Source organism: Xenopus tropicalis, chromosome 3 (assembly GCF_000004195.4).
Source record: "Xenopus tropicalis strain Nigerian chromosome 3, UCB_Xtro_10.0, whole genome shotgun sequence".
Lineage (NCBI taxonomy): Eukaryota > Metazoa > Chordata > Amphibia > Anura > Pipidae > Xenopus > Xenopus tropicalis.
The window spans coordinates 73,224,146-73,248,513 of NC_030679.2; the positions used below are offsets into that span (position 1 = coordinate 73,224,146).

General features: G+C 36.9%; 1 protein-coding gene across 2 annotated transcripts in view; it reads right to left on the reverse strand.

Moving 5' to 3' along the window:
• The window catches only part of tafa5 (TAFA chemokine like family member 5), a 273,343-nt gene extending 249,317 nt beyond the window's left edge, over positions 1-24,026 (reverse strand). Inside the window, exon 1 of one of the 2 annotated variants that reach the window (XM_012958427.3) lies at positions 21,435-24,026. In XM_012958427.3, the coding sequence (XP_012813881.1) occupies positions 21,435-21,525 (91 nt within the window). In that variant the 5' untranslated portion in view covers positions 21,526-24,026. 2 annotated transcript variants of the gene reach the window in all.
• Positions 24,027-24,368: the final 342 nt, after the last annotated feature.

The following is a 24,368-nucleotide window of genomic DNA, read 5'->3' on the forward strand; positions in this document are numbered from 1 at the left end:
TGAAGCGCTACTTACCATTAGCTTTCCTGCAGTAGACTTCCTCCATTCCAGCAATAATAAATCAAAGTAAAAAATACTGTGCACTCCTATAAAAGATTCCAGCTTCCTTTTGCCACATAATGAAGTGAGATTAGGGCGTACGCACGCGCACTTTCACTCCCCCAAGCCAAGTGCATGCTCACACAGCTCTCCAGATTTCCCCAGGCCAGCGCTGATGTTAGAAGCCAGAAGGAAGTGATGCGATCGGTAAAAAGATGGCCGCCGCAAGAAACGATGCGGCTGAAAATAACTCCGGCGTGGTGCACAAATAGTAAGTAAGCAGGAGAAGTTTCATTACGGCGGTTCAGGAGAGGGACATGTGGCAAATCTTTTAAAAACATTTTAAAAACTTGGGTTTTATTTTCCTTTAAATAAGAAAATAACTACAAAATGTAAACTAATAAGTACAAAGTAGCCATTAAAATTAAAATTAAGAGGAAAGATGCAATTGTTATTTTAACAAAGCAAAGTGTGTCTAGTCTTTTTTAAACTAATACTGATTTAGAATGACATCTTTTGCCATCTAGTTGAAATACATAAAAACATTAAGAATCTATAATACTTCTCTTTCAAGTGTTTGCATATTTGGTAAATGGGATACAATAAGTAAAAAAAAAATATTGGTGTCTTCTGGCTGGCATTTTTTTGCACATTAGCTACATTTTCTTTTCTAGCCAGTGGCAGGATGTGTTTTGGCTTTGAACTCATTTAATTTCTTTAAAATTGCAGTACTATTTCTAGCCTGGGTTCAATGTAATCTTTTTGATTCATCCAATAGCAAGCTAAAAGCCATATACTCAGAGGAATAGCATCAGAAGAAAATTTTAGCCAACATCTTATTCTTCTCAAAGCTTAAGAAAGAAAAAATACAAAATCATTTTCTGTAAATATTTTAGGCATGACTTGAACGCATCTCTTTTAAAGATTTATAGAGCTTTGTCTTTCTGTCTGAATATGAAAAATTATATTTATTTTTAAAAGCCATATTCTAATAATCAGCAAGATTCTGGCTCGATAATCAATTTATCTAAGTATTACAAACTGAAGATTAAAAAACTTGCAAATCACATAACTAAAATTATATGAAAAGAAGGCAGGAAAACTGAAATATTCAGACGGGCAAAAGTGTGGTGTCCTACTTTATGAAGATAAAAAACTACTGCAACAGATTTTGTGTGTAATGTTGGATGTTTTGAGGAATTTTTCCTGTAAAAATTCATCAAGACAAATCTCTGGGAATTTATCTTTGACTTAAAATTTATGAGAATTACCTTGGTTACCAAAAAAGCAATTATCACCTTAAAATGAAAACATCTGTGTTTTTAGGTGATAATCACTTTCATCATTTCTTAGAGACATTTTATAGCAGCATTTTTTGTGTGTAATTTTTTTCAAGACGCAACATAAATGAGGACATGTCTGCAGACTGAATGCTGTGCATATGTTTTAAAGAACATTTATAAAAGTGGTCAAGTAGGCCATAAAATTTATAACACCATTTTCCTTAAATGTAATAACATTTATGTGCAATTTTGTTAGCAATACACATAGTATCTTTCCTTTTATTGTAGCACATGGAAATGCATAGGTTCAATAATAATGCAATTCAGTAGTTATGCTACACTATGCTATTGTGCCTTGTTGCTGCTAGTCCACTGGCAGATGAGGAACGGAGAGAAATCTTTTTAGAAGTGAATAAACAGAATAAAAGCATTTGGCCATGCTTGTGTTCAGCAATTTTTACAATATTCAGATACCCAGAATAGCAGTAAGCCAGTGTATGACCATGTTAAAAGATATGAAAATGCTGAACCGGTAGTTTGCCTGTTGGAGGCATGACCAAAAGTCACAATAGGCAGATACCCAAGGCTATCTAGTTTCCTAGGAACATTTTTTTTGCCAGCAGGCAGAAATCTGGGCTTATGGCTGCATAGTAGACCGACTACAAAAACATGTTATTTATGTCCTCAAACTGACAGATTTGTCAGTAGAATATCTGGAAGCACAGTGTCATTTACAGAATGCATGCTGCCTTTTTTGTAGTTGTATATCCTTCATTAAAGATTCAAATGAATGATACTTTCATCGGTTTCAGAGGAAAATCTGGGAGACAATACATGCAAACCAATAAGTCAAGTGATAGCTACATAATTTTGCATTACATACATAATAATAATAATACATAATACATAATTAATAACACTGACAAAAAGTATGTCTAATTAGTCCAGATTATTCTAAATGAAGTGCTTGAGTAGAGCAAAAATAAAACCATGACATAAAGCCACCATCTAATGTCAGTTCAAATATCCCATAACATGCCCTATTGATTGTAGATACAGGTACCATTCAAGTAAGAAAGGCATCATATGCAATTCCTGTCTACAGTCTTTACTGATGGTGCTTGTGCTACACTACATCTATATGTCAGGTTTACAAACAGGGACACTTTTCCATGTAACAGACTCTGCAGGAAGGGAGCATGGGAGGAGCCACTGGAGGGCAGCGGATGGGTGCTATTGTCTGTGGGAATAGTTCTCCTTTAAGTCTTTGGGTAAGCAGCGAGTTCTTTAGTATTGTATCTAGTGATTCTATTGTACCATGACTAGATATACATGCAAGAATTTGTATTATTCCAAGCTTTATCAATCTAGTAAGTTTCTAGTCTCTATATGCCTGTATTTCTAAATAAATTGTGCTATAAGATACAAGTTAGGATTTATCTGTAGCATAAACTTAATGGAAAGGTTTATGTTAATATTTATAGAACAATTTTTTAGAAATGAGAATTCAAATACTGCATTATTGCAAAAATTCATTAAAGAACCTGAAACAAATGACATGCTGTTTCACTTACAGTTATTGTTAGCGTATAAAAATGCCTTGAAGTTAATGGTCATCAATTTCAGCATTCACTATAATTATATTCTTATAAAAAATGTAACATGTGTCTGAATATGTTAGCTTATTATTAATAACTAGTGTTCAAAATCCATGAACACTACAGTATACACTATACACATTTTAATACTGTCTTTTTTTAAACAGGTCAGGAAGTCCTTTAGTCTTACTGTATATAAGAATTAACATGGGTAAAAGAATCTATAAAGATACTGAAAAACATTCAGAGTTCATACTACAGGTTCTCCATTAACCACTACCACTAATAAATAATAATCTTTCCTTTTCCCCAGAAAACCCCACAATATGTTTCATGTAATATGCAAGATGCATGGAAATTTCCCTGACATGGAATTCCATCTTTGCTGAAAGCAGACCCAATAGCACTGAATTCGCACAAGGGCCCAACACATTTTAAAGTTGAATTGAGTACAAAATATGTAAATACAAAGTAATACACCAGTATTTTCGTCATATAGCAGGATCCCAGAATATTACTACAAATTTTTAACAATAGGCAGGCACTGAAGACTGGACCACATCCGAAGAAACAGCATCCCAACTAAATTAAAGAAAACCATACATGTTTCATACATAAAGAGGCACTTAGAGATCATGGATGCATGGTTTGTATGCATGGATCATGCGCATGGTATTCTTTAACTTGTTTAAAAAGTTATTTTCTTAAAACTTTTAACTGTGTCCTATTCTTTAGTACCTACTTGCTGTTTTCAAAACCAGTGAAGTTAAACCTCCTAAGCAGGCCTAGATTTGTGGCTAGACCACAAAGGTCCGGGCCTAAGGCGGTACAAACGTAGGGGCGGCATGCTGCCTCGCCGCAGCCAAATTTTAAAATTTTGCTCCCATACGGAGCAATGGGGACCTCTCCCCACTGCTCCGTATGGGAGTTTTAACATTGGTGCATGCGAATGCGCACTCGCCAGGGAAGGGGGCTTCATGTGTTTGCGCATGTGCAAGCGGGGGGGTAGGTGGAACAGAATGGGGCCGGCTTCGGGGCGCCCCCAGTAGAAATCCGGACTTGGACAAAACCAAACTTCTCCAGTGAACCCAAACCCATTTGTACAGTCTAATCTAAAATAAATTATTTTTTATCCCAGTATATTCCAGCATTGGTGGCCCCCCCATAGTAGTATTCTACTGCTGTCCCATTTTCACTTTCCTAAGGGCTGTGACAGACGGGGAGATTAGTCGCCACGCAACAAATCTCTCTTGTCGCAGGTTGACTAAGCATATGTGGTGCTGCGATTAGCCGAAGTTGTGGAAGTTGCCTTGAGAGGAAACTTCTGCGACTTTGCCAAATCGTGGCGCCACGTATGCCATCTCACCGGCGATTTACATTCTAGCCGGTGGGATGGCATTTCGGGAAGATTAGTCGCCCGCAACAAGGAAGATTTGTCGCATGGTAACTAATCTCCCCGTCTGTCACAGCCCTAAACGTTCTGTATAATTCTATAATAATTTATCTTCCAGAATTATGCTGTTATCTCAAACTGTCGGAATATTGTCTCTAAAATTCAAAATGTAAATGTGTTTATCATTTCCAGGACTAGTAGAAAGATAAGCAAATAGGGCAAGTACAGTTCAGATTCCTTTATCATAGAAACATTTATATTTAAGAAATTTAATTTCCCTAAACTACAATTTGCATTATGTCACCCTTAAGCTTCCATGATGTTCTTTTGATTTGATCTAGACCTGTGTTTTGGGAATTCCTCAAGGTTATGACCATGGCTATCTTTAGTAGCAGCAGGATATGGGACAGAAGTGACTTCAGGGTGTTATTATTTATATAATTATTTATAATTATATAATCATGGTAATTGTGGTTCAGCAAAAATAATGTATATTTATATTTCCCAAATAGCTTTCTGATATGGAAGGTTGTTAGGAGTTAGACTTCATCATCCAAATGTCAAAATTCTAAAAAAAAAAAATTGCAGCAGCAACCTACAACACTCTCCATGCTATCACCCCACCCTACCTACAACTGTTCTTTTCTAGGGCCCTAAGCATCCAATTTTCATTAATGTATTTATTTAGAACTAAGAATTTATTATGATCCATATTATCACAAATCCAATATTTTTTAATGGACAAATATGTTCAATAAACTGTCTATCCCTTTGACAGGCACACTTTCTTGTTTTCTAACACTTATTTATCAAAATTCATATGTTGTGTAATTTTTGTATTTTTCTCTATTGTGAAAAACCTCGAATTTTAACATTTTTAAATTTGTTGTTTTTAATGCAAAATCACAGAAAAAATACAAATGTTAACAAATCCATATTAATATCTCTCCCAACCCATTTTTGCATAAATATAGTTACAAACTCATATCTGTATAAAATCTATGTAAGTTTTTAACAAATTCCTTAAGTTTTAATAATAAAACCCCAAATACTATTTTTTTATCTTTATAAAAATCAAGATACAGGTATAGGATCCCTTATCCGGAAACCCGTTATCCAGAAAGCTCCGAATTACGGAAAGCCTGTCTCCCATAGACTCCATTTTAATCAAATAATTCAGAATTTTAAAACTGATTTCCTTTTTCTCTGTAGAAATAAAACAGAACCTTGTAATTGATCCCAACTAAGATATAAATAATCCTTTTTGGGGGCAGAACAATCGTATTGGGTTTAATTAATATTTTATTGATTTTTTAGTAGACTTAAGGTATGGAGATCCAAATTACAGAAAGACCCCTTATTCGGAATACCCTTGGTCCCGAGCATTCTGGATAATGGGTCCTATACCTGTACCTTAAATCCATGCTGGTGCCATTTTTTTTAATGTTTAGGTACCTGCAGGTAGCAGATTTCATACCTGTACTTAAACATCATAGACAGATGTTTGCAACAGTTGCATACTGTCTGTTATTGAAACTAAAACTTATGGTGACTAAAATACATATATTTTGTTTAATGTTCTGCTTCCTAAAAAAGAAAATATTCTCCTCAAAGAATCTTTAGAAGTGATTTATAACTAGCCATGAACCAGGTTTGAAATGTTGCAACAATTCACAAATTGTAATAATACTGCATTTCTGTGGACTCTAATCTCTTTTTTTAATGATCCCCTATATAACATTCAATTTCTTGTTTATCAAATATTTAAGGTTTGTTGAGATGGAATCTCAATAATTGTTAAGTATAAATGATGTGCAGGCAAAGAAATGGTGTGCTTGATATTATGGAACATATCTGGGGAGCAATTCTCATAAAACCTTCCTGTATATAAATAACTTCTGAGTTTTCTTAATAGACATCATTGCCACTTTGTTTTCTTTTACAAGAGTCCTTATCTACAAAGTAGTTTTGACAGAGATCGCTGACACTGAAAATGTAACCTGCTCCATTAAAGCACTTAGGACAGTTCTTCCAACAAACACTACACACATTTACTTTGGACCACGTGAAATTGTTGATTCAAGAGGCCTTTAGTTGCACTCTTGAGACTTTTACTGAGTGGGAATAGGCAGTAAAAATCAATATTGTATGGGAGAAAACTCAGATACTGAAACAAATCAATAATAAATGAAGATTACAGTACATGTGATCCATGTTTATTTAACAACAAAAATAAATTAAGAGCAGGAGGTTGTAACAACTTCTGGTTATAAAACTGTCATATATGTGAATGGGTAGCTGAATGTATCCAGTGAACGATTTTTCTACCATTAAAAATTTTATCTGCAAATAAGATTTAAAGGTTAAGCAACAAGCACCTTATTTAAAATGTACAAAAGTTGAAATGCTTTTCTTAAATAATGGTTGATAGTGTAAAAATTAGTAGGTTGCTGATGCCCTATAACAATAATACAAGATATATTAAAATAACCATCACCTGCATAATCTTGACATATAACTATGTTTTAATATAGATATAATATACCATACATTTTCATTTGTACAAAATGTATTTTACTGTAGCTGGAAGCACTTTTAAATTAAATGGGAGAAATGTATTTGAAATGTAGATTTTCTGAAAATATTATAAACACTAGTTCAACAAAGGGCTATGTAATTTTAAACATTAATCTTTTAGTTGTATATATATATATAGTATGTTGTGTATCTAATTAGGCAAGTTTATATTGAAATAGTTTCAAAGTCACAGTTTTTCCTTTACAGAAAAACTTACAATACTGAAGGACATATTATTTATTCCTTACCTAGAGAGAGAACATGCATTTTTTTGTACCAAGAGTCAATGATCTCAATAGTGTTGACTGACTTAATCTGCTGGATGATTAACGGTCCTATGCTCTGCAGAATGTGATTAATTGTGTGGCTTGCAGCATGGTATGTATAATTATCAGGTGTTAGCAGGTAAATATGAGATGGCTGCTACTAAGGAAGACTTATAAATAGATCAGACCCACATTATAATTTTCTTTGGTTATATTTTAAATAACATTGAACCTTAAACAAATAGACTTTGACCCAAGGGAATGCTAAGGAGCATATATTTAAAATGTGTATGTGAAGTAACACATCTGCAAAATCCAGGAGGATTTCATATAATATGCCATTGCCCATATTAAAGGGCCAGTAATACTAAAAAGGGCTACATGCTTTCTAAATAATATAAAAACATTCTCCAAACTCATATCACATGACATAATTTTAAAATATTTTTTTCTTTTTTTGTATTCAAATCTTTATTGAGTGACAAAAATAAGTCATCCTTTACAGATTATTTTCTTAATAGACATTTGGCACATTTCCAGTTATACATTCAATCGTTTAGGTATATTCTTCAAGATCTGCATACAAAAGAACATTCAAGTTTTAACAAGGTAAGTAACTTTGGTGCTATGAAGTGATTTCTATATTTGTACTATCTTTTCATTATTAAATATTTTTTTCTTAATATTAAAGTTAAAAGGTTTGAGCTTTTAGCTCTACAAAGTTCTTGACAACCCTCCATGTGCTGCTATATATCAACCACATAAATTAAACTGTGCACTAAGTACTTTTGGGTGGCAGTGAGAAAGCAATAAGCCCTAAAAAAAAACTTTGAATTCAGACATTACTGAATAGCTTCGGTAAAAATAAACTAAGGTACAAATCAATAAGGCTTCCAATATTCAAAAAGATTTATCATTAAAATAATCTTTTACTGAAGTGATCTGCATTATTTGCAGATTGATTTTATGGTTTCAATATAAAAAATATTGCTGATCAGCTCATCTTGGCTGTTAAATCTGCTTCTGTAAAAAAAAAAAACACGATTACATTTATGGGCACGATCAATGCTCGTTAATGATCCTTTGCTGTATTTTCCATTATTAAATGTTTTTTAACCTCTTTGTGACTGCGTACACAGAAATATTTCTATTGCAAGCTAATGTATAGTGATTATGCTGTATTACTCTGAGCTGAGCAGTGCAACAACTTAATATAGGATTAGTATTGTTCTGGGGTCTGTTTAATAATGGCTGCTGAAGCATGTAGTAAATTAAGGAACTCCCTGTAGTTATTTTCCCCTCACAATTTACAGTCATATGCAGTGAGAACTGATAAAACATTTTGTACATTCTTGCCATTATTTTTGTGGTAGAAGTAAATAGTACGCAAACAAATTCAGACATAACAGTTGTAGTTGTACTTTGTTATTGTTGCTTGAAGGACTGAAATTCTTCAGTGTTTTAAGAATCCGGAAAAAATAAAGTTGCTGAAAATCAGAGCCTATTCTCATTGAAATTTGCCTGTTTTTGTCTTTTTCCATGCAAAATTTAGTTTTTTAATCAATCATGACTATTCAAGTTTTCAAAAAATATTCTCAAGTATATTTGCATCCACGTTTTTTCTTGAATTGCAAAAGATGCACTGTCAATAGTTAATAAATCTGCCTCAAAGTGCTAACTTGCCAGTGCGTATGTATAGTTCATGTCTGGGCTATTTTGATGTTGTACATTTGAATGACATCAAACCCAACAAAATCAGTTGCTGCCAATATGGTGGCCATATAGAGGGCTCTGGTATGCTAGTTTCAGTGGGGAAATTAAAAAAAGTGATTCAAATTTAAAGCAATAACTTGAGTAGTTTGTATGTTGATTAAAGGAAAATTAGAAGTGAAACTAAAATTAGTTTATTTCAACTGACATACCTGGTATTTGTACATGGTCTGTACAAGTACTGGCCTGTACATGGTTTGTGTATTTATTTTATTGTGTTTTGCTATGTAACATTTTTGCTTTGTTTTTTTGTGAGGAGATTAATTATAAGCATGAACCATAGAAAAATAATATTCACTGTTTTAAATAAATATAATATTGTGAATAAAAAATTGATTTTCAAAGGAAATATGCATTAGTCTTCTTTTATGTCACGAATTAGAACTGAACAATCATTTCTGTCAGAAGAATCCGACATTTGGCTGACCTAGTTGGCAAGAAGTTTGCTCAATGTTACTATTTAGCAGCAACTGAAAATGGCCATGTTTCTGTTTTTCTTTCAGAGTTCATCGTCTCAAAGAACATTTTCTTTAAACAGAACCTTTTATTTCACAGATAAATGCTTCAAGATAATAAACTTAGGTGATGCACATAAACAAAAAAACACTGTATGGGTGCTTGTAAACCCTGCATTTGTGATTGTACCGAAAACTAGGCTTTGTCCTAGAATCTAGCAGCAAAAGAAAACCCGCAGAAGCAATACTGCATGAAATGGCAGGCATAGCTCATGTACATCTTAACACCAGTAGAATCAAATAAACTTGTTTAAATTCCAATTCATTGAGCTGAAAATGTAACAATGTGGGCTAACAATAAAACTAGTGGGAATATATTTTCCTCTCCAGTACTTTTAAATGCTTAGTTTTTAATTATTTCGAGTTTATCTTTCTATTAAATTGTTTTTAATAATCTTGACAAGCCTTTCAAAGCATACACCATAAATATTGCAGTTACTCTAATTGCAATATAAATTTTCTTTTGTAAATCCTACCACTGAGAGAAACCTATTGCACACAGACTTCAGTGGCAGTAGTAAATGGCAGCCTTCAATCGAGAAAAATTTGGATCAGCTCCACTGAACAATGAAATGAAAGTCAGCTCCTCAATCTTAAATAGCTGTATGCATTTACAATTTTCTTTCTCTACACAAATGATACCCAGATCTTCAGGTTATCATAGCTAACCTAAATTAGCCTCACAAAATCAGGAAGGACAAGATGACTTTTTGATGTATGTCCTTCATCATTAAAGAACTGCCTGTATCAGGCATCCCAGACTTGTGATTTAAAGGTAAATATGAATCAAATTTCAAAATAAATCACCAAGCATTATACAGAATCCAAATTTCTGATATAATGAAAAATGATAGCATCATATCATTCTCCTAAGATCACAAACTATGATGATGCAAGTATACCGTTCTTATTTCTCAACGATGCAATATACTTTTATTATTAACATATGCATGCTCTAAGAGTTTTAGCAACAAGTATCACTCTAAAAGCCTCACTGGCACTCATATAATGTGTTAAACTCCACACCTTGCCTCCTCCCGGTCACCCTGTTTTCTAGGGTAAATGACAAAACTTATAGGGGCCGATTTACTAATCCACGAACGGATCGAAAGCGCCCGAATGCGTTTTTTTCATAATGATCGGTATTTTGCGATTTTTTTCGTAGCCGTTACGACTTGCGCAAATTGTCGCAACTTTTTCGTAGCCGTCGCGAAAAAATTGGAAAGGTTTGCCCGCCGTTTACTAGCGCTCAATATGAAAAAGTTGCGACAATTTGTGCAAGTCGTAATGGCTACGAAAAAGTCGCGACAATTCGCGCAAGTCGTAATGGCTACGAAAAAGTTGCGACAATTCACAAAAAAGTCACGACGGCGACGAAAAATCGCAAAAAATACGAAAAAGTCGTAAAATGTTTCCAATCCGATGTTTCTCCCATTCGGGATTCGGATTCGTGGATTAGTAAATCAGCCCCATAGGGTAGGGCCTTGTATAAATGAGTATATGAGTCCACAAGCCTTCCAGATCTTATTGATTGTTTACTGTTGCTGTTGCTCGTTTACACAGGTAAGCAATCAGTGAGGTGGGGGAAGCATGATGATGGTGGCAGGAAGCTTTTTAAAGCAATACTGACATGTTCCTGTGAAAACCTGACATGATGTCACTATAACGCTAATGCTGTTTCTCACCCTTTCTTACAAATGATGCATATTTATAATAGTGTGGCTGTTTGCCTGGTGTATTTTCACAGTCAATTTTCAATTTAAATTTAAATTTAAGAAACATACTCATTGAACAAAAATTTGTGTTAATATAGCTAGAATGCCATAAAACACAACATGTTGTTTAAACAGAATAACAAGATTATACTGTAATATATATTTACTAAAACATTATATATATAATTATAGGCACAAATAATATGTACATATAAATAATGCCCATTTATTTGATGTGACATGTGACTATTCATGCCCTGCTAATGTGTTGATTTTCATTTGCATTTCTCAGCACCTCAGACTGATTACTGATAGGTTATATTACAATTCTGTCAATGCCTTTCACAGAACGCCCTAAAGTGCCACCTACATATGATGATGGTAGTACAGACAATAAGAGCTCAAATGCCAGCAAGCCTTTCAGTCCACCAGTCACTGCCCTAGCTCTGCAAGTTTCATAACAGGGCTAGTTACATCAGATATGGACCCAAGTTGTTCTGCGTTACAAAACCCATTTGGCAAACTTTTGAAGATTGACAATATTTTTTCAGCACAAAACCCTGCATGATTAGTAAACTCATGCAGGGTTTTGTTTATGATTGCCTGAGCATGAAAGCTTGAACAATCATAAATGGGCCACTATAAGTGTATTTCTGGGGTAATGTATGGTTTTAAACACTTGACCAACTAGGGCAAACTTAATTTTTATTACAATACCCCTTTAGTACCTTAATATGAAAAATATCTAAGGCTAAATTTAGCTTAAAAATTACAGCTTCAATTAACATAGGAGAATTGCATTTTGCGGTGTTTACTCATTCTGATTTCTGCATGCTGTAAATGGTACTTTTTATAGTACAGGAGAGAACTGGCTATCTATAGCTTGTCCCATTTTTTTATTTTATTTTTTAAATTTAATTTCTTAACTGATGTACACTAGTAACTGTAAAGACAATCCCAGCCACAGGACAGCAATCACTACTTTAGTATTTTCCACTGGTATGGATGGCTTCCCACTGACAGTAATCAATCAGTGACTAGTACCCAGTGGTAGTGATTAGGATGCTTAATAAACAGATGCCCAGCCAAGTGACAAGGTCCCAGTTTATAGTTTGTACTATATTTAATGGCTTTATATAATTAAAGCTTCTGCATGTTAAAAAAAGCACTAAAAATACAGAACTTATATTAAACCTCTAGAAATAAATTCAGAAATATAATAAAATGTCTGTATTATAGGACCAATTTATCAAAGGTTGAGATGATCATTTCTGCGCAGACTAAGAAATGGCCTCTCCACTCACATCATTGCTCTCCTGTGCCTCCTCCCAGAGGCACTGTGCCAGCCTGGGTGCAGAAACACAGAGCCAAAATTTGTTATGTGTGTCTGCAGTTGGGCCAATATAGTGACTTTGGGCGCAGACACAGGAGAGCAATGATGTGAGCGGAGGGGCTGTGCCTCAGCCCATGCTGGCTGAAAACAGCCCAGTGTGGCACTAGCCTTAAAGAGGCTCTCTATTCAAAAATTCTTTTATATTGTAAATTTCTATATTCTGTAAAAGCAGTATCCACCTGGATAATTATATTCATTTCAGGTTCTGACCCTTTAAACAATGTAGCAGAAACCAGCTAATTAGCAAGGGTGGAGGATAAGGCACTTCAGCTCTATTGAGTCAGGACCAAATAAAAAAAAGGGATAGCCAAATATTGCTTTTAACTGAATTTGCAAAATGTATTTAAAACCACTGAAAATGTTGTAATTAGTATATACTATAATGTCAATTACAATCACATAATCTTTCATTTTTTTCACGATTCAAGTGAGCATTCGATATGCAAGTTTGATTTAGAAAAACAAACTTGAATTCACAAACTCCTAAATTGATAAATAAGCCCATTAGTGTTCATTTATGTGTTTATATTTTAACAGAGGAGAGCTGGTAAGTTAAATAAGTATTACCAGGAATAATTTATTTTCAGTGAATCCCCCCCAAAAAAAGAATCAGTATAACAGCTATTAAAAAAGTGTTTTCAATTTACATGTAACCCCTTACCCAATACATTTACCAATAAATACCACCTGCTAATTGACCCACTTCAAACCACAACCATATTATCACAAGAGCTTTTATGACCATACCCACATTCATGGTAGTAGGGAAGAAAAAACCCAAATGGTTGGTGCTTACTGTAGGGATATCACCCTTTATTCATATTTATATTATGTCACAATAAGACTTAAATCCATATGCCTACTCCTCCCCTGTGGATAGAACAGCAACCCCAGCATATAATTACACAACTTAGGGACTATTTCTAAATACGCACAAACTTCCAGGACAAACTCCTGCCAGGTTTACCTCCCACAGACAGCATAGGGCAGGCAGAGAATGACACAAAGGCAGCATAGGGCAGAGTATGGCACACACAGGCAGCATAGGGCAGGTAGAGTATGGCACACACAGGGTAGGGCAGGCAGAGTATGGCACACACAGGCAGCATAGGGCAGGCAGAGTACTGCCTGTGTAAGCCATACTCTGCCTGCTCTACCCTGCCTGTGTGTGCCATACTCTGCATGTCCTGCCTTGTCTGTGTGAGCCATACTCTGCCTGCCCTACCCTGCCTGTGTATGTCATACTCTGCCTGCCCTACCCTGCCTGTGTGTGTCACACTCTGCCTAGCCTATACTGCCTGTGTGTGCCATACCCTGCCTGCCCTATGTTGCCTGTGTGCCATACTATGCTTGCCCTATGCTGCCTGTGTGTGCCATACACACAGGGAGCATAGGGCAGGCAGTACATACAGTGGCACAATGCTGGCACTGCTCCTGAGGTGTGAACAGGTGAACAGTGTGGGAGCTAACAATCTGAGCCTGAGGAGTGAATAATGCAGGGGGTGAACAATTTAGGGATTAAAGGGTGTGAACAGTACAGGGGATTAAATGTTTAAACAACAGAGGGGTTTACAGACTAAATCCGGAGGTGCGAACAATGCAGGGGACCAGTTAATCTCAGTACGGTACCATTTAAATCTTACACAAAGGTAAGCAGTCAAAGCAGCCAGACAGGTGGGGGGCCACACAGAGGGGGGGCTGCGGGCCGCCAGTTGGACAGCACTGCTTTAGGGGATTAGACCTGTAGCAAACTTTGCACCTTTTACTTAAAAAGCCCATAGCAGTTTAAAATGGATACTAATATGTCTATTATGTAGGTTGGTATCCATTCAGGTTGTTGCATGTAAATAGCCAGTAATAGCTTCCTGACAGTGAAGAATTAAGGGTTGTATATTGTTTGGCTGAAGCAGACTGGGAGGAAGCTAGTTGCATAGTGAGTGAGATGTATATGGGGTACTAGACTTTGCAAATGCTTTCTCAAGTTATCTTTGATGGTTTTCTGTGGAAATAATAAATATGAAATATTAGGAAATGCTTAGTTTATCTTGAGTCATCTTAATTAAAATAATACAACTGTGAAAATGTTTCTAGCAGTAACTATCTAGAATATCCTGAGAAATCATCTGGGATACCCAGAATTTCATCTGTCATCTGCACTACCCTGAGTTGGCATAGTGGAAACAAGATGAATTCCTTGCTGTAAACATGCCAAACATAAATACGCTTCTGTGGAAAGGGCATGGTGTGGAAAAACTGAATTCCTTACTGTGAGAATGCTGGAATGAAGTTTGATTATGATTTCTTGCTGTGAAAATGTTGGATAGAAGCAGGATACTGCTAGGAAGACATGATGTGAGAACACTGAATCTTTTGCATAATAAGAAGAAGGTGAAGTCTACCTTCCATAGTCATACTGCCCAAATCATTTTATGGATTACACTTAGCTGTAGCAGATGTGAGTTATACATGAGACAAGAAGGAACAAGCTTTTGTAATGCAAAGCTTACATTAATTTTATGACAGTTATAGCTTAAGGCCCCTGTTAAACAGCTTGCTTTACAGAACAAATTAAAAACCCAAGCATGACTAAAAAAAAAATGTTTTTACATGCACTTCTACAGATTCACCTGACACTGGATCATCTACTGTCCAATTCGAAAACCAAAGCAATCAGATCAGTGGAGGTAGTTTACCGTGGAGGACGGTGGGCCTGGGTGCACATGCCCCAGACTATATATATATATATATATATATATATATAATTATATTAAATGTAAACTTGGTTTCTTTTATATTAATAATGTAAAATAAATACAGTTTTTTAAACTACAATACAAAGCTCCTGGTTTTAACTACTAATGGTCTGAATTTGTGCCAGCCTGCTTAGCTTATCAATGTTGTTACTGGAGTTGCCTAATTAAAATAGTTCAAAAATTTTAAGATAAAAGTGAAGTACCAAATAAAATGCCACTGTTTTCTAAAAAAAACATTATTTCAATGACCGTCAGAATTATAGATGAATAGAAAAATATTGATTACTTTTTCTGATGGTGAAAAAACTTTACAGATATTTTTTTAAAAAATATGATATTGATGTTATTTATAAGTAGGGTAAAATGAGGTCAAATTGTCAAAGTAGTTTTGTATTGGAAATCATGCCAGAATGGAAGTTTCCCACTAAGTTAAAATTGACATATAGGTACCATAAAAAAATCAGACAAATCCTTATTAACCAGTTTTCCAGCTTTAATATTTTTATAAATAGGGGTCATAATATCTTCTCTCCAGTTTTTCACCCAGATACTCATTTAATACACTAGTACTGCTCTTACATCTGATTTGCCAGACTCTTAATTCCTCCTCCGCCATCCAACAGGACAAAAGTAAGGGCAAGGGTACACTAAGCTTTCCTTGGAGAAAGCTTAGATCAACTTGGAGGAAAGTTGATTTGCTCTTAGGCACACACCCCTGTAGCTCTATTGAAAGGCCCGTCGTTGGCCTGTGTGGAACTACACGGAAGGCATATTGGCACAAGAACAGATATGTTTGCATTTAAGCTCTGATATCGGCTCTGTATAGCTCCACACAGGCCGCTGCTGGGCCTGGCAAATTAGCTATGGAGGTGTGCATATAAGAAAACACCTGCAAAGGAAAGCACTCAATCTGCTTTGTGTGCCTATGCCCTAAGGCAGGGATGATTTATTTTCATTTGATTCCTTTTCCTAATATTATAGAATCTCTTCTGCACAACACAACTATAAATAAAAATGTAAAGTTCTATGAGTCATAGAATTCTGACTTGACATCTAAAATACTTTATAATCAACAGCTCACAAAATTTGTACCAATATCTTCAATCCAACTTATGAAGGTGTCTGCACATAGGCTGATTTGTTATTTACCCAACCAGCTGTAAAAACAGGCAGATATGGCATGATATGGACATCCACTCAGATGTTAAAATGTAAAAACTGAGAGGGAGGTATAGATCCTCTCACTTCCTTATTTACTGATGACCCATGTACCCACTAAGATATAGACAAATGGGTAGATGAACCTGCTATACAGCGGTGGCATATTCAAAACTGTTCAAACTACTTAACCATCGTAACTATCTTCAGAAAAAAGAAAAAATATCAGATTGATTGCTATAGGTAACTGCATTGGTGCAATGCCCCAGTATTGTATTCCACCAATGCAGTTCCATAGACTGAAATTAGGAACACCCAAAGTTTTAAACTTGATTGGTATAGATCTCTGTTTCAGGCACCTTCAACTGGATCACATATATATCAAATAAAAAAGTGAATCCTATAACTTCAAAGGATGCAAAAATAATATATCAGAATAGTTTCACACATTAGATATGGTGGTTTGGCAATAGATGATGCAAAGTACACTAAAGCATTGCGTTGCCTATACCAACCAATCAACAGTTAGCATTTACTGGTTGCCTGTTTAAAAGCAAGATCTTGTTGGGTGCTGCAGCTGACCACACTTTGCACCATTTATTACACATGGGGACACACATTTCAATACTTTAACATACCAGAGTTTAATCATTTGAGGAATTAAGGAGATATTATGAGGAAAACACATACGAGGAACCTACACTATACATGTATCAAATTAGAATTAAACTGCAGTATACATTTTAACAATAAACATATTACTACTTTTACTATTGTTGTCAGAATAGTGTAATATAGTAACAAATAATTAATTTAGTCTTAACTTTTCCACTGAATCACAAGCTAGGGCATAAATATAACATTTAAGTTCCATTTTAGACATTTATTTAGTTTCCTTGAAGTGACTGGGAAAGACTAAAATATGTTATAGCGCTTTGAACAAAGATTAGACAGGCATGGGATTGCAATTATAAATTACAATGCCCTTTCCTTAGTTCACAGTTCTATTCATCTTTTTGAAACATTTAAAGACAGATTGGGCATCAGGGAACGAATTAGCCACAGGACGACCTGTATTTCTGCACAAAAGCCTAAAAGAGGAAAATGGCACCCCGTGTCACCCATTCTTTATTTTCTGAAAAAAACACATTCAGGAAAATAGGCATTTAAACAGCTCTTTCCCACTCATCTTAGAACAAGTACTGATTGTTCTTACTGCTTACTATCAAGTCAACTTAATTAGGAAAACAGCACTATACTAACCATTAAATGTACAGTACACTGGGCTTTATGGTGCAAACTTTTTGATCGATGGAAAACAGCCTCTATTAACCCTTTATAGGATAAACAGAATGTAGGTATATATATATATATATGCAGTATATTTAAAGATATGGACTGTGGAAGTGTTGCCCACTACCTAGACAAATTTAAAAGAGGTCTCAGTTCCCAGGCCATGGTCAGTGGCTTATTTAAAATCACCATTAAACAAAGGTTACATTATCCCCTTTATCTAATCTCATTACAAAAAGTAAAAGGCTGGTTCTCCTACATTCTTTATAATAGTACATGGATTATAAAAGCTATACAGTTGACTTAAAAATGAAAGATATATACATTATGTTGTATAAAGCTACATGCATTACCATGTTTTCTGCCTGGGTTGACTTGCTCCTGGCAGTACAGCACAATGCATGTGGTCACACAAACAAATATTTTTTTGGATTGTGCTTGTATCTCTTTTCCTATAGATTTCTTTTACCAGGAACCTCTCTCTTTGGTTTCATTTGTTGGAGTTCAGTATTCTTTCTTCTGGTCTTTGAGTATTCTAACATTTTTTTAACCTTTTGTGAGTGGAACCAAGATTTCAGTCAGCTTTTTTATTTAATTTAATTGCAAAGTTCTGCAAATAAAATATTTGGTAATATTGTAAGTTGAAGACTTTCTATGCTAAACGGGATCAAGGTGACACACCATAAAGAGCATGGAAGTCTTAAGCCAAATGTTAAAAGTCAACAGTTTGGATAGCAGATATATATTATTACAAGGGCATATATGGCAATGCTGTGTGGTAAGGTATTGTAGATGGCAAACTAATGGCCAACAGCCTTGATTTTAAGAGAAAAGTTGCACAGCACATTCATACAGTAGCTATGGTATAGACTACTAAACATTATCTGGCAAACTGATAATGGTCATTCTGAGGCTATATATAGCTATATGCATTTGCATCCCTATTTTCATTCACTGTCACCATTATTTATTTTTTACAAACATGAGTAGGGTATTGTTATTTTTACATTGTGTTAGACTAAACATATTAACAATATTACTCTGAATGTGCATAAATGAGCCATCTCACTCTAATTACACCATGTGATGCAGCATATAAATGGCTGTTATTATACAGTAATTATCTGGGATGGAGATAACCAGAATCTTCACTTTGGCTCAACTCTGGACAAAGCTGCAAATGAGGACAAGTATAAGGAAACAATCTTGGAAAAACCAGCAATTTAGAAGCAAATGCTTCTTAAGTGGTTTATAACTCAGTTGAGATACCATCCTTGGGATCACCCATCACCTTTGCATCCACAGGGCATTTTAGAAACCTAAATAGCTGCTTTGAGAGGATGAATCAATAACATTCTGATAAAGGATACAGATAAGAGGAAATAAAATAGTCTCTTTAAGAAATCATTCTTAAGAAATGATGAGGAATTTAGTATCAAAGACAGAATTCATTAGCACTGTGTAGATTTGAAATAAGGCATTTCCAGATATAGTAGGAAACCTTTTGTCGCAATCTTCTTTTCAGAAATACTGATACTATTTTAAAGGACATATTCTCAATATATAAAGTACTGATTATTTAGCCCATATGACTAAAGTCAACTACCACAAATATGACTAAAGAGTTTTGTGATCTCAAGTAAATGTCCAGTAAAGCACTTCATTTAAGTCCAATTAAAAACAAGTATTTACTCAATCAGCATATAAATTATGAATAAGGGAAAGCACATAGGATGCAGGAACACATGCACACAAAACCATTAAATTGAGCTACGTATAACGTGTTTGATTAGTATGGGTTGATGGCTAAAAGAATTGTTATGCATCTTTGTAGAAGAAAGTGGGCTAGGTAACTTATGATGCTGTGTCATGGTCACTCCTTGTATAACCATGTGTAATTAAGAGCCCTCTAAGCTGCTCTGAAAATTTTACTTTGGAGTTAAAAAAAAAAAACTGGTTTGTATTAATGAACGAACATAAACTTAGAAAATAATACTTGTGAACTTTTCAAAGGCTTGTTTTCAAAGATCAATTTTTTTTCACCACAGGAAACATCATCCTTGTACGTTCATCTTGACATTTAAACATTGGTGCTTCCTTGAAAAAACTAAATTCCAAGGCACACATGTAAAGGAAACAAATGTTAGCTTGTTCCATTTGGTCAGGCTAAGATAAAAAGTGTTTAATCAATATATATGCATAAATATTTTGCTAAAGTCATGTAATATTCATGAAGGTGTGATATCTGTCAATACATTGCCTGGTCCATGTGCATAGCAGATAGACATAATAGAAACAGAGAGACTGATAGATATACGGTATAAAAATATGAATACTCAAATGGTAATCACTTGTATGATACGCTTCCAAAATTAATGAACTATTACAAGCAAACAGATGAATTAGGTCAGTTGGAATGCATCTTATGTTTTCATGCAAATGCCTTCTGTTCTGAGCCAGTTAACTAACCAGACGCACATTAACTGACACTTATTGATGAAAGACTTCATCTTCCTTAAATAATAGAAAAGGTGGGTGCGCAACATTTACTTTCCATTTCCCTGTCATGTCAATGTTGTCACGGATAATAGACCTGTACAGGACATATTACTGCACAGATTCAGTTGTGAAATGTAGCAATTTTGCAAGATAGGATAACAAACAGATTCTGCCATTAATCATGTGGCAAAAAGTTCTTTCAAGGTCTAGGAAGAACAAGACATAACATTTTGCTTTAAAAAAAAAAATATATATATATGGTATTTGAAATTTTCAGTACCAACAGGCTTTAGAGGAAAACACAATTATCAAACAGCACTGCAACAGATGCACTGACTGGCAAATAATTTTTTCTGCCATGCCAGGCAGAAAAATAAACATTTTATAAATACTCAAACACACAGTAAAATGCAAAATGTAACTGAGTGGAAATATATATTTATACCTTAACTAATGGGAGAGTGTGCCTACGGCCATATTATTAAAACTTGACTCCAACTCTACTTGACAACTACAAGAGGTGGCTGAATGAAGCACCACTAAAATTCTATCCACAAGGGTTAGTAAAGCAATACAGAAAATAGTAATATTTTAAAATTGCCTATTTGAGTAGAATATTTGCAAGACATTTCTGTATGCTGCTTTGATGTGGCCCTTCTCTTTAAAGTAAATACTATGGGCATGCATTAACATATACCACAGTACATTTCTAGGGTTGAACCAGCTCCCTAATTTCAGTGGAATGACTTTGTTTTGTAGCAGGGAAGGGAAGCTTGTGCTGCTGTATGGTCTTGGGCCTGAAGCTGAGCTGCAGAGCTGAGAACTCGGAATTTGCTAGGTCCTATTTGCACTCCCTGCCCTTTGTATAGAACTTTAGTGCCATCTATTGAAAACTTGCTGAATAAAAGGGGATCAGGGCACCTATTGATCTGGATTCCAAACAAGCCAATTACTCAAGGAGATTTTCCCTCCCAAGCCCGGCTGAGAGGCTTTCCACCTGCACAAGAGCGTCTCTCTGTACATAGTGTTCATCTGCTAATTGGTACTAAATGCAGAAAGCAGCGCATTAGCTTTCCCTTTTATCCTGGCGCATCCACACCATAGGCAGTGCCTACCTAGCCCGAGTTCATTGGCACACAACACAATGCAGGAGATGAGAGAAAAACACGGAACCATATTTACCTTCTTTAAGGAACTGGGAGTGGATAAGAAATAGAAGAAAACAGCAGATAGCCGCTCCCGCTAATGCCCATAAAGCTTTCAAGAGCTGCATGTCGTTTTTCCAACTCAGCAAATCCCCACAAAGTAACACAATGAATTCCCACCACTGTGATGCATGAAGGCTCCCCGGGAGCCCCCAAATAGCTCGCTGCTGCACGCTAACACCAGTAAGTCTCAGGCTGCATCCTCTGCTCGGGCGCTGGGCACATCCATGAATCAGCTTTCTGTTCCTCCGAGTTGGCCGGGGTACTAGGCACGGTTGCGCAATAGATCGCGGCCATCAATTCCTCGGGCTTAGCAGGTCCATTCCGCCCCCAGGCTGCAAGGGATAGAGACCGAGGTGCTTGTGTCTCCTACTTCCACTCGAAGGCTTGGGCTTGTTCTGATCCACCCCCCTCTTTGCTGCAACTTCCCACAGGCTGCCAGTGAGACCCCCTCTCATGCAGCAGCAGCAGCAGGCTGGGATGTGCCTCTGCGCGGTCAGGGGGGGCTTCCTTACGTGTTGCTCGGCATCTGCTGCAACACCAAATCCTACTCAAAGTAGCTCCTCTTCCACTGTGCAAATGTAGCGCTCTTCCCTCTGTACTCCCAGCAGCTGAACGTCTGGCTCCTGAGCCTTGTTTAGTCTGTGCCCTGGATTGATTGGCTCAGCCCAGGGACATGCCACTAGGCAGGCTCGGTGATAAGTGGCCCCACGCATTCATTCCGATACAATGATCCGATTGCAAGAAAGAAAGGGGAGCTTGGGGCGCAGACAGGTCGGCTGTCGGCTGCTACTGCAGGATCCCTGTCTGTTGCTGCTGCTGCTGATTGCGGAGGTAGAAGCTCTCTCTCCTCTCCTTCCCACCTCTTAGGAGATGTCTTTTCCTAACCAACGAGCTCCCTCACATGGAAACGCGCTCTCCAAGGTGGTTGGCAGTAGGAGTGGGTGCCAGCCCCGAGGCTCGGTGCCACTGCCCGTTCCTTTCTTATTTAAACAGTGCCAGAGCTCGGCGCAACTTTCCTTCGGCTGAGCATCCTGACGTCACCCGCCACCCTTTCCTCCCCGGCCTTCGCTCCCCGGACCCTCACCGACAGAGCCCGGACTGTTGGTCACTTTCTAGGACAAGGAATCAGGCATGGCAAGAACAGCTGGAGGATACCCAGTGCCCAGGGCTACAGCAGGCTCCCACTCATATCCACATTCACCAGCAGAGGGGCCAGAGCTACTGGGAAATGATTTTGTGACAGATTATTTGCACTACACTAGAGGGGGCGGCGGATGCAGAGACGAATAAACACTCTAGGAAGGGGTCATAGCGGGGCTATAACTACAGTCTGGCATATTGCACTGAAGGAGAATCCGTTATGAACAAAGGATATGGGGATATTGATAATGAATAATGCAATCCTGGATAATAAAGAAACGTGAAACACATTAAAATGTAATGCACACGATAATACTAATAAAGAGGGAGTGTGTCCGTGTGCTGAGTGTCTGCGACTGCCGCTGCATGACTACTTGGCATTGGCACCCAGTCTGTACATTGCCGCTCAGTGCCAGCAGCAGCTCTTACTAACACACATTCTCTGGTTGCTTGGACACGGGCTGGAAGAATGGAAGCCTTAGCCTTCTGCAGTCTTTCTTTAGCAAACGCTGATCTCTAAGTTCGTCAGAGAAGTACAAGCATCGCTGCCCTAGTGCCCAGTAGTAGTCCCTGCTTGAGAAACCTGTCGCACGTAGCTTCCCAGGCAAGTTGCTGGCACTCCTTGTAACAATTGATAGCAGGCACTTTAGTGTAATATCCTGTCAGCAGGCTGGCAATGCCTGGCCAGTTATGTATTCTCCTATTCTTTTATTATTGGGGACACGTGGTGCCAAGCCATCAGCCGGCAATGCTGTAGATCGCTGTAAGGCGCTGATAAGTCGCTCCCAGCCGCTACTGCGCGCCACTACTCGTTATTAGCTCACACTTGGCGAGCAGTGCAGTGTTTGCATGTTGTGTTGTGAAGCTTTCAGTCTGGGGCCAGTGTCACCCAGCATATGTGCAACAGTTTGTCTTTAGGGAGAGATACAAATGCGCAACGTTGTACTGCAATGGGTGATATTTCATTGGATAGACACGTCCCTCAGTGCAAGGTACTTGTTCGTTTATACAGGTACAAAAACAGTCATTTTGCACATTTTTACACCCTGTTTATAGAATGCCTATACAGTGGTGCCATTCAGGACGGTATAGCTTCACACCTGGCATCAGTACTACAGGAATGCATACACGAAATAAGGCCAGTGACACTATGATTCCACAGTATTTTCCTTATAGCATTTTATGCACCCTCAATACGGATAATCACTTTCAGCTTTCATTTTTTTCAGAGGATGGCGATCAATTCCCATCCGTTGTAACGCGATTCGTCTCTCTGAGACTTTGCTGTCGCAATTTGCATCCCACGCACCAGCGAGCTCATTGCAATCAGCGCTACGAGTGGAGCTGCCAGAACAATAAAACATTTTAAATAAAAGTCTTAAATACTTCCAATTTCATGGAGCCTCCAGGGACACAATGGATGCATTTTGTAATTATACTGTATGGGAACGCGAAGTCACTTGCTTTGTTTGTGGAAATAGAAAATGTTTCCAAGATGCTCTGTGCGGCTCAGGGAGACTCGCACCTACCGCGCCTGCGCATATGTCAAATGAATCTGGAATTGGACTAGGCGTTTATTTATGAGGCGTATTGTACAGGGGGGCTTCATGTGATGGAGCTGAATTAATGATTAGCCCTCTGCCCTAGCAGTAAAAGAGCAATTACTGTGCAGCTAAGGGGTTTAAGGACTCGTTTATCAAAAACTGCAAAGGGCAAATTAATTCCACAATTTGCCATGCTTTTGCTCACATTGTAACACTCTTCCTAA